At 38.5% G+C, this 24,441-nt stretch overlaps 1 protein-coding gene across 4 annotated transcripts in view; it reads right to left on the bottom strand.

The window, feature by feature from the left end:
* Nucleotides 1-24,239, bottom strand: part of LOC101159214 (disks large homolog 4) — an 89,703-nt gene extending 65,464 nt beyond the window's left edge. The window contains exon 1 of one of the 4 annotated variants that reach the window (XM_023962372.1): nt 23,631-24,239. In XM_023962372.1, the coding sequence (XP_023818140.1) occupies nt 23,631-23,660 (30 nt within the window). In that variant the 5' untranslated portion in view covers nt 23,661-24,239. Of the gene's footprint in view, nt 1-2,756; nt 2,862-2,963; nt 2,985-23,630 lie in introns of those variants that run through there. The other 3 variants (XM_023962371.1, XM_023962373.1, XM_023962370.1) reach the window with 3 other exon arrangements.
* Between the last annotated feature and the right edge of the window lie 202 nt (nt 24,240-24,441).

The raw sequence follows: 24,441 nt of genomic DNA, 5'->3' as shown, positions 1-24,441 counted from the left end.
TGTCTTTCAGCTCCCTTGAGGATCAAGCTATGGAAGCGATTCTGTAGCATAATTGAAAATAAAAGTCAAAACCAGAAATGCTTTTTCATTTTCAAAATGTAACTGCATTTTTTGACTCAAAATTAAAATGAAAAAGCAATCCGCCAAAATGCTTTTTCATTTTCTACTTCAACACTGCTTATTCTGTCACTTAATTAAAATCATAAAGAAAATGGTATTTGACATTTCAAATATTTCAAAGTTCTCTGGTAAATCTGTAGCAAAATTCATCTTTGTCATGTGCTTTATTGATACTTTACGATTCTTAATTCTGTCTGATAAAAGCTAGGAACCGGATAATGATAAATCATGTAATAAAATGGTTATAGTATAACGGGGTGGGATTATATAAGTTCCCTTCCTTCCACTCCCTTTCAAGCAATATTTATTGATATGCCTAATTATCCTAAGTTTGATTAGTTACTGTATGAATCTATAACTGATGATTGTATTGCTTTGTATTTCTATTTCTATTTGATTGCTTGAAATAAACCATTTCAAATCAAAATCAAATCAAAATTTAGAAATGCTTTTTCATTTTCAAAATGAAGCTTACGATGACTCAAAATTAAATAAAAAAGCATTCCTTCAAAACTCAATACTAAAAAACTGCTTATTCTGTGTCATAATTAAAATTAAAATGCAAAGAGGGGATTGCATTTTTATTTTAACATCCAGGCTCACAGAGCAGTCCACAATCCTACAATTGTGTGCAGGCCACCTGAATGCCCCATATGAGATTGCCTATTTTTCACCTGCAGACAGCCCAGGTTTACCCGTAAGGGCAGTTTTGACTAAGACATAAAGTTTACATAACTATTAGTCTGATTTCCTCTTTAAATTATTCAATTTCTTTAACTAAAAATGACATCTAGCGATTCTGCTTAGGTGTGTGGCACTTCTAAAGCCACAATAAGGTTATTGTTTACATGAACCACTAAAGCAACTTTAGGACTAATGCATTCCTACACACTCCCATAGACTCAGCCAAAGCCAAACACTATTAAAAAAAATAATAATCTTGAGGTTTTGTGACAGGGGCTCATTCATAACTGAGCCACTGATCTCCCCACTCTGATGCACTGACCTTCATCTTCACCTCTGCTAGTTTAGGTTCATCTTCATGTGGCCACCTCAAACCTTCTGTGTGAACTTGAAAATGTTATTCAAAATTATCAAATTAACTCCCACGCCATTCATTGTTAATTTCTATTACGATTGAGAGTACAGGACATTCAGGTCACTATTTTAAAAACCTAAACAGATCTGTTTTCTGAAATAACTCAAAAGGCTGCTTCAGACCATAGTTTTCTAAAGCTCTGCTTAATAATCATCATTCAAAAGATAAATATTAATTGATTAATAAAGGCCATGAATGAATGCTATGAGATCCTACCTCAAGTCACGACCAACAAGTTCAAGAAGACGGAGGTTAAGACACCTGGACAACAAGAAAAAAAACTCCAGATAGTCTCAGCTCTTCATGCTTGCATAGCTCATTTTTATTTAGGAGCTCGTTCTGTTTAAATTCTCACTAAAATTATCATTCTCATCTATTTTAAACACACATTTCTTGGTCTGATACTTTGTGCTCAACCAGAATAGCTGATACTTATGCAGAGTTGCCCGGCTGACTGAAGCTCACCCTGATCTGCCAGAAGGTCTGGCTGACACATCAGCCGAACTTACAGGGTAAGAGAGGACATCACGTCTCTTAAATTTGATATGCTGAAATGGGCAGAAAAGTAAATTCCCCTTAATTATGGTAAAAAGTCAGATTCTGAAAGTGCAACAGGCTTGAAGAGAGAAACTCACATAATAGGAGATGCTGACAACAGTAGTGTTGATAAATCAATACTATTGATTCTAGTTGTTAGTAAGATGAGCGTACTGGACCCTTACTGATTCTGTGTGAATGCTGCACGCACGCGGTGTAGGTGACACATAAGTGCCCGTAGGACTCCTGTCAGATGTCCACACTAATCCTAAATCAGGGTGATTTACTCATAAAATAAAAATTCAAAATATCCTTTGATCACATACACTGATAAAAACAAAAGACATTTTGATTTACTAAATACAGCTGCAAGACGAACTTCCTGTTCTGTGAAGTCATGTTTACACCACTGCATATTAAATGTAAAACTGAAGAAAGAAAAGGGAATGGTCTTTCATTACCGCTAACTAGCATTTGACCCTGAAGCATAGATTGATCTAAAAGTTTGACTTTACAGCATCAGTTTAATACGATTTGTTTTTTAATTCTTGGGCTAAATGATCATGACACATTATAGAGGATAAACCCAAAACAAAGCAAAATAACATTTTCATGACATGATGAAAACCCCACCAATGCCTGTAAAAACCTGCGATGCTTTCATCAACAAGTCAGCCAGAGTTACACTTTCTACAGTCTGAGCATGCTCCGTGATGCCCTCACACGTGTGTCAGGCCATGTTCATACGTAATATCAAAAGTGGGTGACTAAACCTAGCATACAGACAAGACGAGCAGAAATCCATGTCATTTGCACATTCATCAATGACGGTGAACAGATTGAGACCATGTTCGATGCAAAACGCACAAAAACAGCCCCTAGAAGCCAGTCAGGGGAGAACGACTGGCAGACTTGGAGCCAACATGCGAAGCAGAGGCAGCAACAGAGAGATGGAAGAAGAAGAACGACACAAACACAGCACAGAGGTGAATTTACCTACCACACACGGGCAGAGAGAAGGGAGCTTAGTGCGGCCCTTCATGAGCAAGAGACAGAGGAAAAACAGTCTCCCAGACACCCGCAGTAGAGGATGGGAGGGATGGGGAGAAAAAGAGAGGAGAGAGAGGGAAGGGAGGCTGGGGAAGGGGGGAAAAATGAAATAAAGAGGAGAGGGAAAGGACAGACTAGGTGGGAGGGGGTGTCGTACCAGATGCAGAAAGAGAGTTTTCCTGGAAGCCAGAATTTGTTGGTATTAGATTTTTCTTGATGGTAAAGTCTGAAAAAGAAAGGACGGGCAGTTCGCTCCAGCCGTGACTCATAAAATGTGTTTGTCACTGCTGCTGAGTGAGGGAGGCAAAAAAAAAGGCGAGGCAGAGTCACTGCATCTGTCTAGTGTTATTTTTTTTTGTTTGTTTTTTTTCCAACGTTTTGCTACCGTTTCTACTCTTCATTTATAAGGATAAACCTGCCCAGCACATATACATATAAATATTTTGGCTCAGTGTTTAACCTGAGGACATCAGTCTCAATTAACAAAACCATCACACTCACAGAATAGACTATATATAGCATGTTCTTTTATAGCATTTTTATCTGATCTGTTTAAAAGCCAACCTGAATGGAATATAAAAGATGGTCAAAGCACAACGAAAATGCAGATTTTGATGTTCAAATGCAACATATTAAACTACAAAAAGATAGGAACACTGGCTTGAAGTGAACAGTTCAACTGGATTGCATAAACTGCATTCAAACTTTAAAAGAAAAGAGATGAAAACTTAAAATTCTATCAGTTTGACGTCAACTCACAATAAAAATGTCACAAAAACAAGTTATATGTCTCATCTTGCTGCAACAGTTTCTAGTTGTTCTTATTTAAGATAAAGGAAGTTCTCAAAATAACACAACTCTTCATATAATTCAAGATTCAAGATTCAAGATTTGGTTTATTGTCATTCCACACATAGTATTTGCAGAGCAATACACAGCTGAGAGGATATGTTGTTTCTCACTAGCATGACAGTGCAAAGAAGCAGCAATTTTAAAAAAATCAAGGAATTAAAAGAAATAGCTGTAAATAAGATTGATAGAGATGCAATAGAATAAAATAAAATGAAATGAAATGGAGACCAGCATTCAGTGTGACTATAAAGTGACTTATGTGCGTTTAGCAGCAGTCTTGTTTGTGTGTGTGTGGGCGGGGGTAGAGTTTGGGGGGTTGGGGTAATCCTTTTGGTTTTACTGCAGAGTGGAGTTTGTGAGAGCATGGATGGATGAGGAGGACAGTCCCTTCAGCAGTCTCACAGCCTGTGGGAAGAAGCTTTTTAGTATCCTGCTTGATCTGCAGCTGATACTCCTGAACCTCCTCTCAGATGGCATGAGGGAGAACAGTCCATGAAAGGGGTGCTGGGGGTCCCTCATGATGGAGGTTGCTCTGCGCAGGCAGCGCTGCTCGTATAGCTCCTCCAGGATCGGGAGAGGTTCACCAACAATCTTGCTTGCAGTGCTCACAATCTTGCTGAGCTGTTGTTTGTCCTGACCCTTGCAGCTGCCAAACCAGGATGTAAAGCTCTGTGTAAGGATGTTCTCAATGGTGCCCTTGTAGAAGGTGATGAAGTAAGGTGTTGGAATTCCAGCCTTCCTTAATTTCCGGAGGAGATGAAGACACTTCTGTGCTTTCCTGATGACCATTGTAGAGTTGGTGGAGGAGGACAAGTCGTTAGTGAGGTGCACCCCCAGGAACTTGATGCTCTCAACCTTCTCCACAGCAGCACCGTTTATGGTGAGATGAGTGTGGTGATTGCCAGATGTCCTGAAGTCGATCACCATTTCTTTTGTTTTGTCCACGTTGATCTGGATAATGTACTGTAAGAGTAAAGTATTTTCCACACTAAAAGGCGCACTTAAAAGCAATAAAAAAAATTTTTTTTAAACGGCAGTATCTTCGCACCGCCAAACTGCTTAACCTTTGGCAAGTTTAAGGCGTTTGAACCAAAGATCCAGGACAGTAGGACAGGAAAGGTGGACAGGAACGTTTATCTGAACGTGTGTACATCCTGCCATCATCTGTCCGAATTGCCATGACGAATAATGGGATTGAGGACGAAGTTCAGAATGCCATGCAGCAGTTACCTCAACTTGTCTACAAGATAGACTTTTTGTACCTCACAACCTTCGGTCTAAGGTGATTCAAAAGTGTCCTGCTTTTTGTATGTATTATCAACCAGGGGTTCGTTGTACAGTTTCTGTTGTCCAGCAGCAGTTCTGGTGGCCCACTCTCCACTTACAGACCGCATCCGGCAAGTTTTGTTCATTTGTTGCAGAGGTAGGGCAGTCGACCCCAACTGGAAGATTGGAAGTTCAATTCCCGCCTTGCCATGTGTTGAAGTATTCTTGGGAAAGACATTGAACCCCACATTGCCTCGTCTGGTAATAAGCTGGCGCCAGTGTTTGGCAGCAGTGTTTGGCATCAGTGTGTGAATGGGACTGTAACTGTAAAGTATTTTGGGCCTTCAAGGAAGATAGAAAAGTGTCATACAAGTGTACGCCATTTACCATTTGCCAGTGCCCCAAAGGTCATTGACGCAAACCAGTATGGATTTCGTCACTGGTCTTCCCCCTTCTGCAGGTAATACTACTATTCTTGCTGTGGTGGATAGATTCTCCAAGATGGCACATTTCAGTCAATTCCCTAAACTACCCTCTGCTAAGGAAATCGCTGACATACAAATCCAACATGTGTTCAAACTTCATGGTTTTCCCAGAAACATTGTCTCAGGCAGAGGCCCCTGAATTCACTGCCACATTCTGTTTTGTCTTTTTCTTGGAGGCACTGTCTGTTATCTGCTAACATGGCTAACATGGCTTCTATCCTGGCTAATGTGAAGCATGTCACAAACAAGCTAGAATTACTGTGAACGCAGTTAATAAAGTCTGACTCACTGACGGACTCATCTCTGACTCTTTTGTCTCGCTTAATGCCCCTTATAGTTTGATGCACCTTATAAAGAGCAAAAGTTCAAAAATAAACCAGTCAGCAACGGTGCGCCTTAAAATCCGGTGTGCCCTTTAGTCTGGAAAAAATGCTAAAATAGAGGATGGCTCCAGAGAAACATTTTAAACAACTGTGTTTGGTCAGATATACAAATTACAACAATGCAAAAATTAATGCGTTCTTTCTAAACACAGTATGTGGTCTAGCAAGACCAGAGACCAGATGTTCACTGAGGGGTTAAACCTAATCCCAAGGAAAAACAAGTCTTTCACAATTTAGTTTACCATGATTGTGATTAGTACTAAATCAACATTCAGTCAAGTGCTCACATTTTTACTGTCAGACTGTGAGGTTAGAGTATTATGCTGAACAATAAGAGTCATAAATTTGCTAAAATGACACATTTTTACCTGTTGATAATTGTCTGTTTGTTCCTGGATAAACAAAAATGCCTGCACCCCTTTAATAGTCATGTGTGTTCTAGGTTCTAAACGACATGTTCTATTGATGCTTACCAATAGTGGCTAGTACAACCAAAAAAATCAACAGAAAGTTGCTTTTAAATATTTTATTAAATATTGTGTATATCCGCTCAATGAGTAAAAAAAAGCCAAAATAAGATAAATTATTAACTAATTCCTAATTACTAATAACGATTTTACTGACCATTATTTTAGATTCTTATTTATTAACAATATACCAAATTCAAACTCTGAAGTACCCAGGGAAAGCCACAAAACGTTTCACCTAGTTATCTTTTCAAACAAAGAAATGGGTGACATTTTATTTAAGATAACAACATTGCCCTGTTTGTGACAATTACTTCATTATTGTCCTATGCCCAACACATTAAGACTAAGGTTTGTTAATGTGACATTTAAACTGCAATTACTCATCAAATACTGATCTGATTTTAACAGCTCCAACCGCTAACACCACAAGTAAAGTGGCTTTTAAAAACTTTTTTTTTTTTTTTTTTCAAAAGTTCATACTTTTTTTGGGGGGTAAAAGGAAACCTAAAACACTAAGAAAAGCCTACATTCTTCAGATTTCTGTTCACAGGGATCAATGCTTGCAAATACAGACATGTTGCAGACAATAGCTTTCTTAGCAGACTTCTAGATAAAACAACCTCTAATTCAGGAAGCACCTCTGTGATGAGCCCAATACTATTCATTTTTAATTTACAAAATTTTCCTGCACGTGTAGCAAAAATAATCCTTATTTGCTAGGTTACAATCTTAAATACATTAAATTTGTTTCTGTTTGGTACAAAAATACTTTGAAAACCACAACACAGATTCACTTGTAAGCAAAAAATAAACTTCTGAAATGTTTTGATAAAGTTAATCCTTCTAGACAGTTGAGAAGTCATACTTGTGAATTTCACTCTGTCAGATGAAGTTTAGTTTCCAGTTTGTCAGATTTTGTGTCATATTATGTAATGTAGTTCTTCCTTTCTTCAGATGAGAATTTAGATGTTAATCATCACAACTTTGTCTATCCATCCATGTTATAAAGCCACTGAATCCCATTTGGGGTCACAGGGCTGATGGAGTCTATTCCAACTGCTGTTAGGAGAAGGCGAGCTATGCCGCAGAGCCTCACAGTCACACCCAGTTAAATTCACACCTAGGGACAAGTAAGACTGGTCAAATAACCTATGAAGCATGTTTTTGGTCTGTGGGAGGAAGCTGAAATGCTGTAGGAGGTTTACGCAGACACAAGGAGAACATGCAAACTCCACATAGAACATGCAAACTCTCACTATCAGGTGCTGATCCCCACACTGTGCACCCCATCACATCTTTTCTGTTCGGTCTATTTTGTTTAAGTTCATTACCTACAATCCTCATGATAAGTTAACTTGTTTTTGGTCTGGAAACGGTCAAAATAAAAACAAAAATGTTTATATTGTCTCTTTTTTCTACAGAGGAACAACCTTGTTTTAGACAGCACAAACGTTTGTGTTTAGATTTAAATTGCAATCTTTCATATTCAAACTTGTACAGCTTGTGGTGCCACAGATCCATGTTGGGGTAACAGGTAACATTTAAAAACACAATATCATTCTCACATTACAACTCATTGCAGTTATTACAATAAATATGAGCTGAAAATTACAAAAAAGTTTTAAGCTTTTGTATAGTTTTCATGTTTACAGCATGTAAATATTTAGAAAAAAATGTCAAGCTGATTCATAAAATTCAATAAAGATTAAGAAAAGCAAAAGACAGCAGAAACATTTCACAAAAGAAGATCAGCATCAGAAATGAACGTCACCAATAAACAAAGAACTAAAGACCCCAATTTTTTAAACAAACGGTCAGAACCACAGATTACTGAGAAAAACTTGTTCAAAACTAAACATATGGACTATGACAGCATTGTTAGTTATCCTGCCATGCATAGTTATTAAAGGACCACGGGATTTTCACAATTTAGATCCCCAAGCCATCACAGAACCGCCTACATGATGTCCTTCATGTTTAAATCCATCCTGAACAAACAGAAAGTGTGAACTGCCAAGAAATCAAGAACTTGTCAGTGAATATGACAAAAACAAATTCATTGTTCACTCTGTGGATCCCAGAATTGTCACTTTTGTTCTAAGCAGAGACATTTAATAGACTTTAGAATGATTAAAAACTGAAAATCAAATACTTAAATATGAACAGGAGTTCCATGATCTTGACAATTCAAGCTAGTACTGAACATGCAAGGTGGGTAAAATGCTAGTATGAAGGTATTTGCAAAAATATTTTTTTACTTTCACTTCGTGGGGGGGGGTCTGAAAGAACTTTATTGACATTCAAGATACACAGAAACTGAAGAACAGAATAGCTTTAAATGCAGTTGCAAAACAGGCTTTTTTTTTAACTGTGTGGCATGAACTTAATTTCAAAACTCCTTTAGACGTAAAGACCCACTCCAATCATCTTTTGATCTATTTTTAAAGTATTCCCATTGGTCTTTTAAATATGATTATGCAGTTCAGCCAAGGTAAAAAAAAAAGAACTTTGTCATTTTCCAAGACATAGTTTCTGCAGAGCAGCAGAAAGTCCGTTAGAAATTCACCTGAGTTGTGCAGAGCAACCCCTTCCCCACTTCCTGTCATCTCCCACTAGCTTACAACCCCTCGCACACCCAACCTAACAGTAGCTGTGTAACAAAAATACCAAGCAGTATTGCATCTGTCCAGCCGTACAGTTTTGAGCCAGGTGCCACCTCAGATGAGAAAAACAAAGATGTACACGGATCTAGTTGTCTACAAGCAGATACATCAGAACTGGAGCAGAGCAGCGAGTTCGCACCCCACCGATTGTAGCTTCTACATCACAACTACAAGCTTTTTCCAGCAGCAGGTTTTTGTCTGCTCCTGATTCATCCCGATTTGAATAAAGAAAGATTCAGAAATGCAATTTTAAGCCTAATTCTCCTTATACATTTCCATCATAATCAAAAAAAATCTTTGCATAAATACTCAGCTTTGCAAAAAATCCAATCCAATCCTAACTTAGTTTGAAGCATCATATAAAAAGGCTTTGGGACTAACTATAGTTTAGCTGGTCGTTAAAGCGCATGACTAAGATTAAAAAAGTACTACTTTGATGAAAATCCAAAAATCCAATTTGGATTCAAAATTGAGAAATCAGAAAATCAGAACAACTGCTAATAAAGAGCTAGCTGAGAAAGTTAAAACATGTACAGAGCGGCAGTCATGCACTGGTACAAGGATTCTAAATGTACTATTGATGTGCAGGGGCTAAAAAAAGACCAATTACAAGATCTATGGATTCATTTAAATGAAGGAACATCTACAATAAGAACAGAGAAAACATGAGAGGCCTTTCAGCTGTGTGATGACGAATTGGCAACAGATTAAATATAAAAATAAAAATAAAAAAATTCCATCACAGGTTTTTGATTATTGTTATGCTCACCAATGAAGTAGCTGTAGTTGATCAGGTACAGCACTGTTTTTATCAAACCGTTGGCGGCATGATGCCTGGACAGTCCACAAGACCATATGTCAGTGTAAACGATGCATCACCTCTGGTTTATCCGTGAAAGTGTAAATGTGTATGAGTAAGAATAAAAGCATGATAAAGGATGGTATAAAAATCTATATGGACCAGTTAATGCAGTTTGAATGAATGTATTACTGGGTGAAAGTGCTACCTCGGTTTAAAGCACTTTGACGGGTTAATGACATGAGAAAAAGATTTTATACGTTTGTTGGTCTTTCCAAGTGTTTTTATTTTAGGAAAAAATATTTGGTATTGCATTGATTCACCTTCGTTTGAATGACATCATTGGGATTTAATAGTGAATGTCCAAACTGTTAAAAGCAGGATTGAACAACATGATAAGCAGAATTGGCTTTGCTGATGACATATTGGAAATCATTCACCAAGCTGATAAGTAATACTTTAATAGAAGTTCCAGTCTTTAAATGACTCCAGCTTGGGAAAACATGAACAGACAACCTACGTGTCCTCCTGGGAAAGAAAGGGAATCACATTTGAATCTTTTGTTTCTTTTTTTTTAGTGTCTGAAACAGCACAGCAAATACCATAGATAAACAAAGATGTGTCTTTCTGTTGAATATTATTAACATGTGGGTCAAATTTAGTGAAAGAAGTGGAACTTTACCCTATGGGACTCTTTACTGTGGACCGCTGTCAGGTGATGGATGGGTCGTGGCACCTGCAGAAGTTAGGCCTAAAGCCCTCAGTGACACGCTGAGCTGTGGCTTGTGTATCAGCCTAAATGTCAGTAACTAATGACAGCTGGAGCACATCGTGCCATTTTCATCGGGAATGAAGCCTGTCAGAACAGTGTCAAACGCTGAGTGGCCCGTGGATCTGGCCACATAAGACTAAACACTAATTTTCTATTATCTGGGTCCGTAAGCCGTCGCTGCAGCTACCTACACAGAGGTCATCCTCCTACCTGCACTCTGTGGGCTTCACATTATCAACATCCTTCAATGGCAGGAATCTCTCCATCTCTCTTTTCCTCTCCTCTCTGCCTCCCTTCTTCCTTTCATCTCTATTCTCTCCATGATGATACCCCTGCCATGTTGTCATGGCAACAATCGGGCCCTGATTGCTCGGTTGCTAGGCAACTGACATCACCTATAAGAGGAACATGAAGATACAAAGCCAGGGACAAACAAGTCACACAAAATGTGTGTGCTTGTAAGAGCAAATCTTTGTTCTCGTGTCTTCTCATGGTGTCGTTTGCTCGTGTGATGTCACTCATCACTAATATGATGACAGAGGGAGGGGTGGGTAAAGTTTGAAAGCTGAAATCTGTTCTTAAGGTACACATTATTCAAAAATACTAAAGCAAACCCCCTGAAAATGTTTTGAGTGATTTTCTTTTGCCTCTTTACCAATGAGAACAATAAAAGTGCTGACCTAAATTCCTTATAAAACCCTGAAACCTCTGATAGCACATGCCCAGTACTTCAGATGCATGTATTCCTAATTAGAAAACACAACAAAGATGTTCCTCTCACGACCACAGAGCGGGTATGCAATCTCAGGCTTGTGCTAATGCAGCACAATCTAACACTGAAGCATTAAAACTGTGAGCAGAGACAAACACCAGCAGCTGGGTTCCCATCCGCTCCTGCACTGCAGTTTAAACTGTTGCCACTAGGTGTCATTGTGTGCAGAAAAAAAATACCACACTCTCAATGAAAATCTGATCCCATTTGCAAAGGTAATCGGAGAGCAATTCAAATCCACCAAATCAGCTGTGCTACACTTGTTGTTACACAGTTTTCACTCTTTGTGTCTATGCCTGAAACACATTGTACATTCAATTCACAACACAAAGCTAGCCATCTTAGCTTTAAAAAATGAAAGAAATTTTATATGGCTACAAAACCACAATAGTGAACCATCACTTGATCTGGCGTCCCCCCCAATTGGCCTTAACTTCTTATCTGGACAAATTCAAGGCATCATCGGTACCTCAACAGTCTGCTGTGCTTCTTTTCCATTCTAGGCAGAGTAGCTGTCAGCCACCACTGCAGGCTTGTATTTTGCCCTGAGCCTTCTAGCTGAATGTGAGAGGACAAAGTCTCAGGCCCAAATGACCCGTGATGGATCTGATCTGTCACCTGTCATATGCCCAGCTTTGCAACAGACAATGATACTGACAGCCAAAATCCTCAGCCCTCTCAGCAGGGCCTGCTTTTTAAGAAGAATTATCCAGAACAACTTCATTTTTACTTTTAGAATAACTGCTAGGCTGTTCATGAGACTGCCTCATGTCTGGCAGCTAAATGATTGGTACTGTAGCAAAAAAGAGTAAATACGACAAATTTCACGAATAAATAAATCCTAATCTATCCTCGATTTAATTTTTCTTTTAATTTAATCTAAAGAAAGAATAAGTTTGAAAGCTTCTCAAATAAGAAAACCTTCCACTGGAAAGACAAAAACTGTAGCACAGACTGTATTTTAAAAAAAGAAGCATCTAAGAGCTTTCTCACCAGCTGAGGCGCCTGCTGGCAGTGTAAAGGAGCTGAAACAATATATATCTTAAATGCGAAGTACACCCACTCCAGTCTTGACTGTAAAAGTCTAAGAAATTCAAACTTAGAAGCGTGCGTGTTTAAAGATCAGCACAATTCAATAATTTGTCCTTTATTTTTTAACTGAACATTGCTTCAGTAATAAAAATTCTTATCTTTTATTTTTGATACAGGCTCAGCAATAAGTTAATTAAGTTCAGCCTTCAGTAAAAAAAAGAAAAAGATGGTTCCCTGCAGCAGCCGCCTACCTCCAGTTAATTAAACCTGATGAGTTTACCTGCTTTCCCACTTGAGTAAAGCACAACCATACTCAGAACGCACAGCCACCTCTGCAGGAGCCGGATGTTCTGCAGTCTGTGTGAAATCTTTGTAATCATATAAGTGGAGCGCTTTTCTTCAAGAAAAGTGGCTGAATGCCTGGGTGAGTGGTGCAATATGCATGTAATATATGTTAAGAAATAAAATCATGGTTCAACCCAGTAATTTTCTAGATTTATTTAGCAGAACACACAAGCAAAATCATCTAGAAATGAAAAAATAACACAGAAATCTATAGAGGGAAAATGAAATATACTTAAACGCACCTGCATGATCCCCTGAAAGCTGCAGTTTTTTTTTTTTCATGCACCAGTTTTAAACGTCAGCACTTTCCATTCATGACATCAGACTTTAAGCCTTTCCAACGCTCTTTTGTTTTTGAGAAATTAACACAATGTCCAGCATCCATAATGACTATTACAATAAGCAATGGGAGCTGATAGGAAAAAATAACGAGTCGCTGAGCTGTGATTGTGAAATACTAATCCACCCAAACAGACTTTGTGTGCTATTTGAGCAAATGCCACTTGATATACATATGATCCTTAACTCAACAGTTTTATATTTAGAAAAACTATGAAAAAAACAACTTTGAGCCGGTGAAGGACTTTAAGACAAAAACAAGGTTGTTTTTGGAGCCTATGATTAACTACAACTGCAACTTTTTCCTAAGAAAAATATACAGATGCAACTTCTAACTATGAGTGCACCAATATTACCACTTATTCATATTTAATTAATCCTTTATGAAATATTTGTTGTCATCTTTGTTTTTTGTTTTTAAACTATCAAGTCTTTGACAGAAGTCAGGTTCTTGAAGTAAAAACGTTTCCTTTTTTATTCTTCAGTAAAAAAAAAGGAAAAATATAAAATGAAATAAAGGAATCTATTTGTTGAAGAAGTTTTTTAAGAAGTTCAATCAAGGATTTTGAGATATTAGATCAATTTGTACTTATTTATCTGTATGGGACCGCTCTAATAATAATTGAAACACCCAGCAGTCATTGAAAATGATGAGTCTCAATGTTTATAGCTCCTTCTTAACAGAGGGAGATGGGAGAGAGATTCATCTACTACCAGAGCCCATACCATGTACGCATGACAACTGCACTGATTGATGGTTCTTTAAGTGAGCAAAGGCAGCTGTTTCCATCCTCTTGGAGGTCGTAGGCTCACATACAGTATGGTGAGTTTTAAAGGAATTTCTGTTTCGCATGGGGGTAGAAAAAAATCAAAATGAACATGAATGGAACATAGGAGACTTTAAATTAAAGTCATCTAGGATCTCCTGGATCTGGCTCCTTGCTTTGATCCTGTGTAAACATGAGGGTGTGTGTATGGGGGGTGGGGGGCAGTGACGTGCACAGGTCCCCAATACATTGCATCTTATCAGTGTCTCATTTTATGTTTTACCATGTTGTGCGTGAGTGGGGTGGGGGTGGGTGAGTGGATGGGTATTATATTTTTTCTATTTAGTCTGGCTTTTTGGTGTTAAAATTCGTAAAATGTTTTATGTGAAGCCCTTTAAGCTACTTTTGTCAGAAAAGTTCTCTGCAAATAAAATTTTATTTGATTTAATTTGATGTTGTTGCTACAAGGCAGATCCGTATTTCTTTGTGTATTTTGAACAAATAATGGTTACATAGCCTATAATTAAATCACATACATATTAATGGAAAATTGTAATAAACACAAGTGAAGCTTTGGTGGGATTTCAATGAGGAAGATCTACCTCACCTTCACAAACTTTGACTGCTGTTGCTTCCCTCTACACGCCACTCATCTTAATGCCTTCATTTTCAAGCAATCGCTGCATTGCCCACCAATTAAAAGGATATTTGCTCCCTTAAACTGATGTATGTTTTATCTCGCCATCACTCCTCCATCCGGTTCTCCACCAAGGATGATGCTTTGTTATCGTCTGGCCTTCAATCACCTTCATCAACATCTGGGGTCTCTTTATATGTTTATCCCACGCATGCATTGGCCCAGAGCTTGACCGCCAAATATGTATGAACATATTTGTTCAAGCACATCTTTCTGTATAACAAATAAATCATTACTCATTTTCCTAAGAACTCTCCTATATTTGATCATTCATTATCATCCTAAAACAATTTGGAGTTTGGTTAAATATCTTTTAACATATTGTTGGCGGGGGTTACTTAAATACCAATGTTGGTAAAGTTGCCTTTTATTAGGGTAAAAGGAGGGAACTCATACAGTTTGAGGTCAGATCTTTAAATGGCTTTGATCAGGTTTTCAGACACTGTGAAGTTTTCAGTGGGACTTCTTAAATTTAACGCTTACTATTGGTTTCAGTTTATATCAGGCACCAGAATTTGTTCACACCTAAGATACAAAATAAACAAAAGCATTTCACAGAAAACAGAGCCTAAAAAGGTGTGAAGTGAAGCAAAGCTTAATGAGCAAATAAAAAGATTTTGTTTCTTTCGTATTAATAAATAAACAGTAAAAAGTATTTCTTAAAATGTAGAAGGTTCCAGCATCACAGTGACCCCCACTTTGATTAGGAGAGTTTGGAAAATGGATGGACACAAAGTTAATGTCACAATTAACTAGAAGTGTTTAGAGATGAGCAAAATAATTTTTATTATTATTATTAGCATTTTTTTTCCCAAAAAATTCACTCCTTCAACAGATGTACAGCTATTCTTTGCATTATTTCTTTCCCCGATTTTATGTACAGTCCTGTTCCTGTCCCAATTTTAACTTTAAAAGTGTCAAAATGCAGTGAGCGCTCACAATATTATTTAAGTGTTTTTTTGTTAACAAGAGTAGTCAAATCAGTATCAATATTAATTCCTCAAGCTTTATTTTGTAATGCAAATGAATGTTTGGTCTGTAAATGTTTGATCATACTGTCTAAATCTATGTGGTGAATTGGATTATGAGGAAACTCTATGATAAAACTTCAAACACTGTTTTTAATGTTCTTAAATTTCTTTAGATTTGACCATTGCTGAACAGTAAAGACAATCATCTCCAAAGAGGCAAAATAATGATGTGTAATATTTTGAACTTTACCTGGGGTACAGTAAGTAGAGACGATAGTGCATGTTTTTCGTGAGGTCAGTTGAAGACACGCACCTCCAGCTGAAGGGTTCTGTTAAAGTCATAAGGACTGGCAGGATTAACACCTGAGTGGAGCAGATGCCCAGCAGTGTGGTGCCTTTGAGCAAGGCCATCAAAAACTTCAAATTATATCAAATATCAGGTTTGAAAGGCTGCATGTCCCTAATGTGCACAGAATGGAACGACAGACACATTAAGACGGCTTCAGTCAGTAACCTCCACCTACATTAAGCTTAAGGTTGGATGATTCAATCCTATCAACACCATTGCTTTTGGGTTAGTATCTCCTACATTAATTATCTTTATGAAAACATAGCTGAGAGAAAAGGTTTGCTGACCAATTGCATCCAGTTATAAAACAGCAGGAAGTAATCAAAAGTTAAAGTCCCATTAGCTGTCCCATATGTCTGCATTTCCTAGGGAGGTGGTGAGCTGCAGATGCAGCTGCACTTGGGGACCATTTGGTGGTGGTTAAAGCCCCCAGTCCAGCCTCTTAATGCTGAGTGTCAAGCAGGGAGACATAGGGAGCCATTTTTCAGAGGCCTTGGTCGTGGATTTGAACTCTCAAACATTAAGTCCCAGGGGCAGACGTTCTAACACAAGGCCACTGAGCTCATCAGTGCGGAAAATTCAGTCATAAAAGCCTAATGCTTATCATTGTTTTAGAAACAGGGGCCTCTAGATAGATCTTTGCTTTTCTAAACTGAAAGTAAATTGATTTGGCCTATATCTTTAAAAACTGAAGGTCTCTAGACTGTCCCAGAAAGCTGAATACATTTCTGGAGGGAACTCCATGAAGCTCAGGGATTTCTCCGAGGACGTGTCTGAGGGAACGCCTTCAAATTTTTGTTAAAGATCCTAAGTTTAATTAAATTTGTAACCTGATAGCTTTGGAAGTTCAAGTTTCTATTATTATCATAGGTGTAGTTGTAATGTATTACTTTAAGTTTTATACATCAAAATAATGAAAAAAGTATGAATTTGGGAGAGTTTTTATGAACATGTTAAGATGAAAGAAAAATACTGCAATATTCTTAGCTTCATTTTTCGGAATGTTGCTGAGAATAAAAAGAATAAATCAGCCATTTAAATATGAAGAAACTGAGTGAAGAAGAAAACGTTTCAAGGCGCAACAGTTAAGAATCAAAAGAATTGGGATTCCATTATCACAAAAAAAGTGTACCACCAACTGATACTATTCTGGAAAAATAAAAGTTCTCATGGAAACCAAAAAAATTCTTTCAATGGGCCGCACAACGTAAGTGACCCTGAAGTACAGCAACAGTTGCTAACATGTTAAAACAAAGACAAACATGAGCAAATTATAATAAATCCACTCTTCTATTTATGAAAATAAAAACAGAAAGATTGTTTTAATGACATCCTGTTCAGATCAACCTAAAAACTCTGTGTTAATTATGGGCTCAGTTTTAAATTTCTTCAGTTCTGCTGACCTTCAGGAAAAACATTGTTCATTGATCTCTGTGTACTTTGTCTCTTGTAAACATTTTGGAAACATAAATTTGCAGAGGATCCTGCACCATTTCAGGCAGCACACTATTAGCGTCAGCCACAGCTAGCTTCCACCATAACAAGAAGTTGACTTTGTGCTTTTTCTCTGGAGTCTGGACAGAAACATAAATCATAACATGCTTTAATCTAGACTAACTGCAAGCAGTCTTGCAAAAATTGCATTTTTTTTTTGCATACAACTTAATAGATGAACAGATAATATTAAAAGTATATGTTGATACCTTTGTTGCTAAAAATAGTTTGGATATTAACCAACGTCTAAGAGAGTCATTTATTTGAATTTTTTTCTGTAAATGTGATTATGCTAATCCATCCAATTTTGCTTTTAAAGTGTGCAATAGCGCTCGTTTTTTTTTAACAAATATGTACCACTTTTCAGGATTGTATGTAAAAACTGTTAAGTCAAAATCTCATCCAGGCTTGTTCTCATGCAATGCTGTATTCCCTCTTGCTTTAAGTTTTTTGTATGCAGGACTGCATTCTGACTTCAGGACTGTCTTTTTGTGCACAGACTGCAGGGTTTGCCTCTCAAATTTTTTCTCAGTCTATGTTTTTTAATAAGTTATGGAAGTGTAACCAATTTTTCTTTTTGTTTTTTAATATTTCTACAGTGTGATTTTATTGAAATGAGGGTGCAGCCTTATGTGTTTTCAAATTTGATTTGACTTCAGTGGGCTGACATCAGGGCTTGAATTTGCCTAGATGACAGAAAAACTCACAGCACCCATACTAGTCAACTCCCAAACAGGTGCATGTGACTGAGCCATTAGGGTGAAAAAAATTGAAAATCTGTACGACACGCCTGTGTCTCACCTGCTTTTCCCTTTTTTTTACCCTTGACGTATAGATTTTCGCCATGACCTGTCACCTGCAGCACGCACAGTGGAAAAAGGTGTGCAAGAACATTTTTGTAACATACTGTAGGGGTCTACGACTTTGGTTTTTCATGTGCGCCACCATACAGGTTTGCCTGTAGACAGATTGAATCCACCCGTAAGTGCAGTTGAAACAAAGACTTTACATCTTGTCTATTTGACAAACAAAAACAAAACGACCTCTGTAGTATTTGGTGGGATGAATCAATAAACCTATTTGGTATTTCATTCTGATCCATATTTCTGACAAATGCATTGTTATCTCAGCCTTACAAATAACAGCAATATTGCTCATGACCTGCTTTAGAGAGTGTAAACTGTGTTTTTACATTCACAACAATGTACAGTTTTATAATCTGTTATAACAATCAAAGTTTATTTAATAAATGGTCATTAACACAAGCTATGATCAAGAAGATATTCCACAGGTCATGTAAAGTACAGTTAGGAAGGTAAAGATCAACCTCCATATAAACTGCTGGATCTGAATTCACAGCAGGATGTTATCTTGTGGTCTGATGTAATAGAGTAAAAAAAGCATAACTTACTATTCTTCTATTATTCACAGATTCTGAGATAATTATCTACTCATCCATCCATTTGTGCCCTTCTCTCTGTTTAAATGTGGGATTTACCCTTTATATATGAAGACTGCAAACCCCTAACAGGTGATCACTTCATCCCAGGATCACAGAAGTGATCTCTTTGAGTCCTTTGGTGTCTAACTTTTGAAGAGATTTGAGTAAAGGTAACTATTTATTTATTTATTTTACTTTTTCTTTTAGATAACGTATTTCTCCTCTAGTGTTTAGTCTTATTCGACAGAGTTTAAATATAAATGCCCTTCCTGACTCAACCTGACAGCAGTATTACCTGTGCTTGAAATGACAGTTTGACACCTTACAGTAACCTAGAGGCCACATCCTCGCAGTCAGACTGAGCAGTCAGAGCAATAAGAAAAGAGCAATGGTGTGTTCATTAAAGCTTTAAAGACCTACTATTACTACTGTTATTTTTTGTGTTTTTAACATGTTATTGTATTATTTTTGCTAATAATGGAGGACATAGATAAAGAAAATTAAGCTAAAAATTTCATTTCTAAATTTTAATAAGTATTTCCTTATTGAAATCATTGTGAATCAAGAGCAGACAAAAATGGCATTGGAAAAAGCCTGTAGTTGTTACACAAACTACAATTGACAGACCACGAGCCGCTCCATTCTGATGAATCCACTTTAAATCCACAAACACATCCATGTACGTCTTTGATTTCCTCGTCTGAGCTGGCATCTGGATCAAATTTGAACGGCTTTTTCGCTCCAATATTGCTGGCTGTTTTTGCTGCACCACAAATGTTAGGTTGGGATTGTTAGGGGCTGTAAGCTGGCGGAAGAGAGTGTAATCAAAGGGATGATGGGAAGCGGAGCCAGGCTTACTCCATACTAACAGTCCCGCCCACAACTCAGAGGCAAATTTCTAAAGAACTACTGCTAAAACTAAGTCCTAGAAAACGGCACAGGCAATTTGATTTTGGCTAAAAATCAAAGTTAAAAATCTAATTCCTGGGAACATTTTGAAAATAGATCAAAAGATAATTGGAGTGGGACTTTCAGAAATGTCACTAATCTTACTCCCTTAGAATCTATTAAAAGAGCATAATAGATAAACGTTACATAGATAAACTTAAGAGTACTAAGTCTTGTTTGGAGTTCCCCAGCCCGGATAAAATACCCAGTTGTGTCAGGAAGGGCATCTGGGTAAAAATCTCTGCCAGACCACCTGTGTGAATTAGTGAAAGCTGATTTGTGGTGACAACTCATGAAGGGACATGTAGAAAAGTCTTAATTGGAGTTCCCATACTTTGTTTTCATGTTTGTTCTCTTCGCCTTTTATAACTGGCTGGAATCTTTCACTTGAGTCCAGTTTCAGCTTGAATGAAGAACCAAGAACTCCAATTGGAGCACTTACATTTTGGTTCTTCACACTCAATGACTAAAGTCCCTTATATTACTCTGAGAGTTAGTATCCCTCAAAGTGAATCAGAATTAAAGCTGTGGGGGGGGGGGGGGGGAGTCAAATAATTTCACACTTTTTCCTCAACCCACCAGATGGTTTTACTCAGGATTTTTGCTTGTGTTCATGAAATGGTAAATACGTCGTTACGCCAAGAATGTACTGACTGTGGTGAACAAAAGAGCCAAAACAAAGCAACCATGAAACTGTTTCTATTTATCTAAGTGATAATGCGACTTTACACTTGTAACGCTTCCTTTCGGTTGCCCCGGGCAAGCAGGCAGCCGCTCATGTTGAGGCGTGTCATACTTGCACCGGATGTACAAAAAGCCTGCTTCTCACATTGTGCCCTGGGAGTATTTTGGCAGGATCAGAGTTCCTTCTGCCTGCATACAAAGCTTGATGGACATGAATGCCCTTGAGTGGAGATCGTTTGAGCTCACCACTGGATCACTAATCCAGATACAAAGTAAACTGAACTCTAACTCCCACTCTGATGCAGAGGTGAACCCGAGACGTTGAGAGACGGGGTTTAGCCTTCCTCAACCTTAGGGAGTCACACCAAGATGGAAATTGCTTCCTAAAACTCACAGATGATATAAATAGCTGTAATTTATCCATTCTACCTAAAACAATAAATATTCCATATGAGGTGAATGTTCGTGTTCCTTCGTGGAGCCATACATGAAGCCGGTAACGTGTGTACAGGGTCCTGACTTTGACTACATCTTGTCAAATGTATTATTCATTTGAAGCAGCACTAACAGCAGCAGCCTCAAAAGTGATGAAGAAGAAGGTTGATGGTTAGATACAATTTGTGAAGAGGGGAGAGAAAGCAAAATAAGAAGGAGGAAGAGCAAAAACCGAGAAAGACTGAAGGATTACTGTCAGAGACCAAAAAAAAGAAATAGAAAGAGTGGTGGGAAAAGAAAATGTGAGAGCAGAGGAGTGGGAGAACAATGACAATGGGGAAAAAAGTGACCAACAAAGGAACAGATGACTTAGATAGATAGATAGATAGATAGATAGATAGATAGATAGATAGATAGATAGATAGATAGATAGATAGATAGATAGATAGATAGATAGATAGATAGATAGATAGATAGATAGATAGATAGATAGATAGATAGATAGATAGATAGATAGATAGATAGATAGATAGATAGATAGATAGATAGATAGATAGATAGATAGATAGATAGATAGATAGATAGATAGATAGATAGATAGATAGATGCTGACTCAGTGCCATATGTGGAGGGAAATCAAATGTTTCTTCAAGCTCACAACCAAAAATAAATCCTGTGATGTTTCCTTATGCTCAAGCCTTATCATTCCAGTTCAAAATGATGATGTAAAAACTACTTCTCTGTGATTCATAGGGATCATATATTGTAATTTATTTATTTACTCTGAGAAATTAGTGTAGGAAGGAGAGGAAAATTACATAAGCTGGAGGAAAGTCCAGTCTACCACTCAGGAGTAACTCCACAGGAGCCGGTTTGTGCTTGTTGAAGGCTTTTCAGAGTTTATGTTGATTAAAAAATGAGATTCCAAAAACATGCTGACAGGGCAACATGAAAGGCATGAACCAAACACAATCTCATTTTTAGTAAAGTCCTTCGGTGAGAACTAACTGAAAAATTCAAACGGACGTCACACTGAAACACTCCACACAGAGGCTCAGTGGGGGTGCCATTTAAGCCTCAAAATTCAGCTGGAAATTTTCTATTGTGCGACTCTACGTTTTACCTAAATACGCTCTTAGCATAATAACGCTTTAATTCATTTGTCACTCACTGCCTCACCATGCCTTCACCCACACAGTAGAAGTTTATGCACAAGCCTGCACAGGGAGGCAACATTGTTCACATAACCTGTTCTCCAGTACGTGGGTGTCAGCGAACAGCTCAGTCAGGAAGCTGCTCACCCATCATCTGCTACATGATAGCAAGGCACACATTTCACCTGCAATGCAGCCAACTTCCATTAAACTTTAATAAGTCACTTTTAATAAAATAGCCCATATTTAATACCTTTCCCACCTTAACTCGTCTCTGCACCTGCAGACATGATTGACAGCAAAACGATCACAGCAGAGGTGCACAAAAATGACACCAATAGTTGTCCGGGTCAATTTGCTAATCACTGGTTGCATTCCTGAACTCTATTTGTGTTGTTCTAAACGCTCCACATTACAAACCAACCATCTGCCTCACAAGATCTTGGCAAAATTCCGATCTTCTCTATTTTCTCTCCCTTTCATTCTGAAACAAGTTTGGTAAAACAATGTTACCAGCTGTGCATTTTCTTTTCTTTTTTATCCTCATAGTCTATTTTATTAAATATACGAGAGCGGGGTGTTGTCGAGCACCTTAAGGGCATTCAGTGCACCCTAATGAAAACCTTTTCATTGTGTCTTTCACCTTGTGTTGCCTGCACCTACTTATCTATCTTTAACCGTCCAATAATCTTTGTTGCCACGGAAACAGAGGGCTTTATAAGCAAATGAATGTGCCACAGTTAAGCACAAATTTACGTAATACATCTAAAGGCACTAGCTGCACTTACGTCTGAGCTTTAAATTCATACTGATCAATCTTTTTATTTTTGCCGTCATACTCTTTTTTTGGTGTGTGTCATCACTTTTAGTCACCACTTGCAGCAACTAGGAAACTGATGGTGGAACCCGCTTTTCACCTGCTTCTCTGGTTCTTCAGTAAGTAAGTCTGTTCCACAGGAGATTTGATGGTCTAGAACGCCAAGTGCTTGACTAACGCCTTGTTGCTTTCTGAACAGTCTGACCCCAGAGTACGGCCTGTGTCACACACCGAGGCGGGATCATTTTCTCTTTATTAGCCAATTTCAATTCAGAGGCTGGCTTCATGGGAGCAGAGTGGCGACTGCTGTCTCTGAGCACAAGTGTGTGATATAACACATTGCTCATTTCCTGCCTGATGGAGGCAGATGTGTGCAGCAGGTAACTAGCCTATGAGGTTGGGAGAGGGCATTGGGAAACATGGGGATGTGTTAGCATGCAGAGTGCCCCCTCATAGTCCCTCGCTGGCATATTCTGCAGCCCCAGCTTGACACAAAGCCCTCCACAGGCAACCCAGGCGCCTCCTCACTCCTGCTCTTACTACATCCACGCAGGTCAGTCAGCCCCTGTTTGTACACTCACAAAGCATGACAGAGTAGGAGATGCTGAGAGAGTGGGAGACAGGGTCATGTAGAGAGGAAGGTATCAAAGAGTCTCTCAGTTTTTGCGCCGCTCATCCTCCGAATCTTCTCAAATTCCTCAAACAAAACTCAAATCCCGAGGTTTTTTTTTATTTGTTTCCCACAGCAAAGAATAACCATGTTAATAATTTAGAGATGACAAGAGAGCTTCCTTCTTCTATGCTCTCACATACAGTTGTGGCACCTCACACAAAAAATGCACAAACACAAGCATGCAGAGCTTGTGTAATGAACAACAGATTGGCTTACCTTTGTAGTCACAATGCACAGGCAGTCCATGGTACTTAGAACAAAATATTGGGGTGTATCTCAACCCCCCCAACCCCCCACAATAGAGGGCTGAGACCCCACTCCCCTCTCCCCAGCCTGCCCCACTCCTGCACTCTCACTCTCGTCCTGCCTTTCCCCCCTTTTCTCCGCTTCCGTGAATCTCTTCTTTGACTAACTGAACCAGCGAGGGAAAGAGAGGATGGAGGGAGGGGGAAACATGAAAAGGGAGGGGGAGGGCCACAGGGAAACAGAGAGAGTTAGCAAAGAAAAAGAGTGAGGAAAGGAGAGGAGGGTGGTCTCGGGATTTAGCGTGAGAGGAAGAGATGGGAAGGTGAGAGTGGATCTGATTCCATTTTCCACGGCGAAAGAGGAATGATGGGAGGGAGGGGGAGAAAAAATGTGGGGTGAATGTGGAAAAGAAAAGGAATGGGAGGATGGAGATGGAAAGCAGAGGTGGTGGGATTAACATAAAAAACACAGGGGATCACGTTATGGAAAGAGGGAAAAGAGACAGAGAATAAAACATCGAAAGAGCAGAGGATGAAGAGGAGAAACTGAGGGAGGGGAGAGAGGAGGAGAGGAGAAAGAGAGTGGGTGAGTGCATGTGAAGACAGAAGGAATTAGACCGAAAGAAAATGTGTTGAGGAGGAGAGTGTGAATTACATATGCATCAGGGAAAAAAGACAAGAAGCACAGCGAGAACATCTCAAGGAGACCAGATCCATGATGGAGTTAATGTGTAATAATGACAATTAAAGCACATCCAGGCTTTTCTGCTTGTTGAAACACT

The sequence above is a fragment of the Oryzias latipes genome, chromosome 14 (assembly GCF_002234675.1).
Source record: "Oryzias latipes chromosome 14, ASM223467v1".
Classification (NCBI taxonomy): domain Eukaryota; kingdom Metazoa; phylum Chordata; class Actinopteri; order Beloniformes; family Adrianichthyidae; genus Oryzias; species Oryzias latipes.
This window is presented reverse-complemented; position numbering and strand designations above follow the sequence as displayed.